Source organism: Rhinopithecus bieti, unplaced genomic scaffold, assembly GCF_001698545.2.
Source record: "Rhinopithecus bieti isolate Rb0 unplaced genomic scaffold, ASM169854v2 scaffold_3040, whole genome shotgun sequence".
Lineage (NCBI taxonomy): Eukaryota > Metazoa > Chordata > Mammalia > Primates > Cercopithecidae > Rhinopithecus > Rhinopithecus bieti.
In genome coordinates this window covers 9,583,029-9,590,206 of record NW_016804657.1, presented here as the reverse complement: position 1 = coordinate 9,590,206, position 7,178 = coordinate 9,583,029, and the positions used below count along the sequence as shown (strand labels likewise).

General features: G+C 36.8%; 1 protein-coding gene across 5 annotated transcripts in view; it reads left to right on the top strand.

Moving 5' to 3' along the window:
* Nucleotides 1-7,178, top strand: part of WARS2 (tryptophanyl tRNA synthetase 2, mitochondrial) — a 119,064-nt gene that overhangs the window by 58,351 nt on the left and 53,535 nt on the right. Inside the window, exon 1 of one of the 5 annotated variants that reach the window (XM_017869839.1) lies at nt 1,978-2,206. The exons of the other annotated variants lie outside the window; for them this stretch is intronic. Within the exon in view, the coding sequence (XP_017725328.1) occupies nt 2,204-2,206 (3 nt within the window). The 5' untranslated portion in view covers nt 1,978-2,203. Of the gene's footprint in view, nt 1-1,977; nt 2,207-7,178 lie in introns of those variants that run through there. 5 annotated transcript variants of the gene reach the window in all.

Sequence of the window (7,178 nt, the reverse complement as noted above, 5' to 3'; positions counted from 1 at the left end):
TAAAAACATGTTTAATATCTTTTCTTTTTCATTACAACTTTTTTGTTTGATAGGCCTCTTTCCAAATTTTTCCTTGCAATGTATTTATTATTTATTTGTACTGAGGTGAAATTCACATAACATAAAGTTAACCATTTTAAAGGGAATAATTCAGTGACATTTGGTACTGAACATCCACAATGTTGTGTAACCGTCACCTCTGACTAGTTCCAAAACATTTTTTATCATCCCAAAATGAAACCCTGTACCCATTAAACAAGAAGTCTCCATTTCCTCCCTCCTCCCCATCCCTAGCAACCACCAATTGACTTCCTGTTTATGGGTTTGCCTATTCTGAATATTTCATATAAATTGAATTATACACACGCAAAAAATTAGCCAATGTAGTTGTGTATTCGTCTAGTACCAGCTACTTGGGAGGGTGGGCAAACTGCTTGAGCCTAGGGGTTTGAGGCTGCAGTGAGCTCTGATCATCCACAGTACTCCAGCCAGGGCAACAGAGAGACACCCTGTCTCAAAAAAAAAAAAAAAAAAATTATTATGAGGAAAACTTTTAAAACATTTTATATCATTTTTTATACTTTTGAAACTGTAGTGCTTCTTGATCTATTACCTGTACTTACCGTCCTGTTCAAGATAAAAATATGCTGTGTTAGTATGTTATGGCAAGAATATGACACTTGCTGATTTGGTTTAGCAAGTAGTGTTATTAGGAATTAAAATATTTTGCACTGCACTTAATTTTCTAATTATTTATGTCATGTTTAGATAATTGTTAATTTAGTTTTAATCATCTTTCTAAGAAAAAAAAGGACTTGCCTCCTTATTCTTTACTTATGTATAAACTTTGCATTTAAATATAGATTAACTGCCCTGAGGTGATGATGAAATCCTTCCTGGGAGCCAAAGCTTCGTGACTTTATATTTCATCATTTCTGTCTGCTGGGGAGACAGAAAAAAAGACCTGAAGAAAATAGCCCAAAGAGATGTTTAGGTACAAAAGAAATAGCTATAGGAGAAAAGAACAGTATAAAATTAAAAACCTGGTGTCTTAGTTCACTCATACTGCTATAACAAAATACTACAGACTGGGTAATTTATGTAGAACAGATATTTATTTCTTACAGTTCTGGAGGCTAGGAAGGCCTCAAGAGCGAGGCACCAGCTTTGGTGTGTGGTGAGGGCCGCTCTCTGCTTTCAAGATGGCACCTTGTTGCTGCATCCTCCAGCAAGGAGGAATGCTGTGTCCTTACATGGAAAGGGTGGAAGGACAAAACAGTGTATACTTTCTCTAAAACTTTCTTTTTTTTTTTTCAGAGATGGAGTTGCGCTCTGTCACCCTGGCTGGAGAGCAATGGTGCTGTCTCAGCTCACTGCAACCTCTGCCTCCCGGGTTCAAGTGATTCTCCTGCCTCAGCTTCCTGAGCAGCTGGGACTACAGGCATCTGCCACTACACTTGGCTAATTTTTGTATTTTTAGTAAAGATGGGGTTTCACCATTTTGGCCAGGTTGGTCTGGAACTCCTGACCTCAGGTGATCCACCCGCCTTGGCCTCCCAAAGTGCTGGAATTGCAGATGTGAGCCACCACGCCCAGCCTGAAGCTTCTTTTATAAGGGCATTAATCCATCCATGAGACAGAACCCTCATGACTTAACCACTTCCTAAAAGGCCCCACCTTTTAATACTACTACAGTGGGGTTTTCCAATTTGATTTTTGAGGGGGGTCACACGTTCAAAACATGGCATCTGGGGAAGAACATTATGTGGTGTGGTGGGCAGGGCACTGGAGTTCTGAATTCTGGCCCCAGCTGTGCCACTAGTTGTGTGCCCTTGGCCTTTTGATTAACATCTCCATGGTACACTTTCCCCTTCTGAGAAGTGTGTTGGGGAGAGGGGTTGGGTGGGAGGGGGAAGCTTGAAGCCAAGAAGTTCTAAATTGCATGCAGTTCAATGTGATGGAAGGAATGTAGAACTTGGAGTCCAGTGGCAAGAGCTCAGATCCAGATCTGACTCACCTGCCTGTGACTTTATGCAGGTTATTTAACTTTGCAGTGTCCTTCCCTAAAAAATGATGCCTATGATTCCTACCTTCACTACATGAGATGAAGTACATGAAAGGGCCAGGGCATGTTTCTGATAGCTAAATTTCATCACGAGAAGGAAAATACTTCTGCAACAGCATTCCATTATATGACAGAAGGATGGTAGGTACAGTGCATGTAAGGAAAATAGATGCGTAACTCTTGAAATTTGAAAATGGCTTAAATAAGCCTGTGGGGAATATTTTTTAAGCATTAAGTTGATTCTTTTAAACTGTTTTACTGAACTGACAATACATATTAAGTGCTTATCATTTATGCCCTTTAGGTGCTCACAGTCTAATTGATTAGTCACTCCTTTTTCTTTCTTTTAAAAAATAATTTTCCTTCCGTTTTACTTGTTGGCCTACATATTTTTTCTTACTTGGAGGTGATATAGGACCTTCTTTCTCTTATACTGAATTAATATTTACTCTATTGATTCCCAGGTCTGAGCATCTGGTTTTAGTTCTAAGCAGAAATGAACCCATTTTTCTTGGTGCTGAGTGAGCACTTCTTGACAGACCAGGACTCTCCAGTGCTTTCTGGAGGAAAGAGATGACTATAGCAGAACAATGCTGAGGCACTGCCAAACCTTCAGGGGAGCACCTGGCTCCTCCCAGCCAGTGTCACGCCTGGTCTTCTCTGTTTCAGCTCTTCAATCCTTAATTGACAGTAGAGGCATTTTCAAGAAAATGTTGAAGATAATTTCAGGAACTTAGGATTGAAATAGTAGGGCAATGTAAATGATAGAATCGAGAAACACAGAGCTCAGGAGTGAGAGCTTTAAACAGTATTTCTAAATTTATATACAATTAGAAGAATAAATAGACTTATAGAAAGAGATTTTCATCCCAATTAGCTGGGTAATGTTATTGAATACTTTTTTATTATAATCTGTGATAAAATGCCATTTATGTAACCAATAAGACATAGTGTGGCTGTTGAGCCAAGTTTGTGGTTTACCTTTGACCGTAGTTAAAACAAGTGTGATCAATGAACAATTGGTGTTACAGCTGGATACAAGCAGGACTTTGTAAGAAGAGTCTTGAAATCTTTAGTTGAAGTCTTCTCACCACTGTACTGAAGCTGAAAGTGTTTCAAAGCTAGTAGGTAGCCTTCTTTAGATGTATCTTATTCAATTGAAATTAAAGACAGAAGCTCTCCTAATCACAAAAATTCTTTTGCCATAATTAATAACTTGGGATTTTTCAATTGCTTTTGAGTACAGTAAGAAAATTAAGGAAATTACACATTTTGGATGTGCTCAGTACCTTACAACAGGAATAGTTTCAGCTATGTCTGTCAAAATGATAAGTATGCTCTGCCTTTGATTTGAATACCCACTGTCTCTTCTGGTATATATCAAATCCCAGAGCTGAAGCTCCCCAGGGATATGGTACTGCTGGTTCTGTTATAAAAATGAGTCAATAAATGTATAGGCTGGAAGTGGCATTTACCAAGGAAATATGCCTGAAATGAAATGAAGACCTACTTTCTAATGTGCTTCTTTTTTAATCCTCTGCTTACTGTGATGGAATCGTAGGTTGATGCTCCAGGCTTCCCCTTGAATGAATGCCTGTGGGCTAGGCTAGAAGCTGTTTTCTTTGTGGTTCATCTCCTGTCCAAACCCATGGGAAGCCCAAGCTCCTTTCGTTTTCATTCTTTTCTAACTCTAGTGCTTTTGAACACAGAACCTCCATCCTCCCACCACCCAAACTCCACATTCCAACCCCGTGATTTCATGGTACCCGGCATGTCTCCCCTGCCATGCCGTCAGGCCGCCTGCTGACTCTTGCAGAGGGAACAGACGGGAACATAAACTCACTGCAGAATAGCAGGACACTCTCTGTATATTTTTAAGACCAGGTATCCAGTTCCCATTTAGAGGCTGTATTTTTTTAATAGTGCCTTGAAAATTGAACAAAACACTTCTTGTTGGTCTCGTTGCTTGATAATATCATTCCCTCTGCGCAAATGTATAGAGGGAACTAGAGAATGAAAAAGATGTATTAGACCATTTCTAGCCCATTCCCACTGGTCACAATACTTTTTTCCCACAGTCTCTTCTCTGGTGCTTTTCTCTTCTAGTTTTCTCAAAGATTTGTTTTCTCCATTTCTCCTGGGGAATAATTTCTGAGTTTGAAGATGGAGAAATATATGTGAAAATATTCCTGTTTTTTGCAGCTTAAAATTCTTAGTCTTTATAACCCTTTACATTACCATAAACAGTCCCTTATCTTCCTAGGTCAAGTGTTTCAGGATGGTATTTTTTTCCTTTCCATTTATTAACTTCAGAGTTTGTTTTTCTGCTTTGCTTTCTCCCTTCATCAATCAGTCCCTAAAGCCCATTAATCATTTCTTACTGCACTGAAAATTCCTTTGCTTATTCCCATATCAGGAATCCAGAGCTGGTTAAGGTCCCTAGGTCCTGGAGGAAGCCTCAATAATAGGTACTCATTCTATGCTCACTTCTCTCTCTGTCTCAATTCTCAAGTAGGAATTATTTTTAAAATACTGTTTCTAGATTATGATCTGGGGATTTCATCACTTGAAAGCCTTTTATGTGTGTGTTTGTGATTTTGAGTGTAAGATTATATTTGTTCTCAATTACCTGAAGGATATTTTTCATATCCTCAAAGCCAGAAATCATTTGGGTCTCCTCTTGAGTTCTTGGATCAAGCACAATTCTGGACCATGGAACTATGATGTAGCATTCTGTTTTAGGGCTGCCATCTTAGGAGTTGAGAGGAAAATAGACTCTATTTGTAGGATTTGGAATACTTGGGGAAAAGGTAGTGCCAAATTTAAGTAGCCTTGGCACTCACATATCAAAAGTAGATTAGCTCTCAGAAGCTAGCATTAGGTATAAAAAAGACTTCACATGGCTTGTGGCTTCCTGGATTGGAGGACTCAATATTATAAAGATGTCAGTTCTCCCCGAAACAATCTTTAGATGCAATGTGATCCCAGTCAGCAACGTCAGCCAACCAAAGAAGAAAAAAATGAACAGGGTTTTTTATTTTTTTCCTCTTGGGACTTGACAAGATGATTCTAAAATATATTGATACATATAAAGGGCCAAGGATGAATAAAGTACTCTTGAAGAAAAAGAATGTGGAAAGCCTTGCTTTAGTAGGTCCCAAGATGTATTTTTAAAAAGCAATGTGATACTGAAACAGTTACAGACAGATAGACTAATGAGTCAGAATTGAAAGACCAGACCCTTACCAGATTCTTCTTACAGGGATCCTTGATTTATGATGGCAATGGCATTTCAAAGCAATGGGAAGAGACAGTCTTTTCAATAAATGGTGCTAGAATAATCAGATATTCATACAGGAAAAAAAGAAGAAATTAGATGCTTACTTCACACCATATGCAAAAAACTCCAGATGGATACAAACCTAAATGTGAAGAGTAAATTTAAAACTTTAAAGCGCACACATACACACACACACACATTATATATATGCATGTGTGTGTGTCTAGCTATATGTATATAGCCACATATGCACACACCACACACACACACACACACACGCGTGCACCTTCATAACTGCAGGGTATTGAAAGATTTCTTCTATGATATGATAATCTATTATCAGAAGTTATGTATTTGATTTATAAAATTAAGTACTTATCTTTATCAAAAGATAAGATAAAGAGAAGACAGCCATACAGTAAGACAATATTTGCTCTACATGTAATTGAAGAATATTAGCATCTAGAATATGTACAGATTCTTCAATCAATAAAAGACAATCCAATCTGAGAAAAACAGGCAAAATAATTTAAATAGGCTTTTCATAGAAGAGGAGGTAAAAATAGCTAGTAATCATAAAAAGAGTCCCCAACTTCTTTAATAATCAAAGAGAAGTAAACCATAATGAGATTCTACCTCATTTCCATCGGATTAGCTAAAAATAAAAAGATTGCTAATACCAAGTGTTGATGAGGATATGGAACAACAGGAACTTGGTAGAAAGTGCATAATGTTACATACTTAGGAATAGTTCACCACATTGAAGTACTACAGCTGAAGATACATATATATATACCTTATGACTCAGCAATTCTGCTCCTAGATATATACACTAAAGAATCTTGGCTCACTAAGATACCTGTATAATAATGGTCTTTTTTTCCCCGTAATTTTTTATTTTGCAAATTTTTAAACTGACTGAAAAATTGCAAAATTAATACAACGAATATGATAACATCTTAATAGATGGTAGCTAAGCAAAGCATAGTAGCTAGTAGAGAGAACATACATGGGCTTTGAAGTCAGTGATACATGGCTTGAAACTTCAACTCCACCACTTACTAGCTGTGTGACCATGGGCAAGCTAGTGAAATCTGTGAGCCTCATGTCTCTCATCTGTAAACTGGAGGTAATAATATGCCTACCATATTAGGTATTATAAGGATTAAATGCATTAATATATGTAAAACACTGGGCATAAATGCTTGCAACATAGTAGTTGCTCAGTAAATTATTGCTGCTTTTGTTGTTTTATTTTGGTGGTGGTTAAAAATGATAATGATGCATTTTATTTTCTTAGGGTCTTTTAGTTACAGCATATTACTGATACATACTCATTTTTGGTTTTTCATGATGGAATGTATTACAAAATGATTCAGGGAGAAAATAGCAATTTTTTTTTACTTTGTATTGCATTTTTTTTCTTTTCATTTTCGTATTATAACTTCAACATTAGGAAGTACAAACCAAAGGGAAAATATGACCAGGGTGCAAATGTTTTTTATAATTTAAATAATCATATAGAATTAAAATTTCCTTTTGAAGAATTGAAAACCTAAATATGATTTTATTAAAAGTAAAAGGAAACCAATGCATAGAAAATTTAAATAACCTTATTAAGAAGTAATATTAGAAATAGAATATATGTTTTCTAATTTCTAGCCCAAGATCTCATACACTAAATTATAATATCAACAATATAAACAAAAATCTTAAGGCAATAGCAGTAGCCTTTAGCGCTAATGCTAAGGCCTTCATTTCCTTAGCTACAAAATAAATTAAATCACATGAAAAACTCTCGAGGCCCCTTTAATCTCCAGTGAAATTTGATTC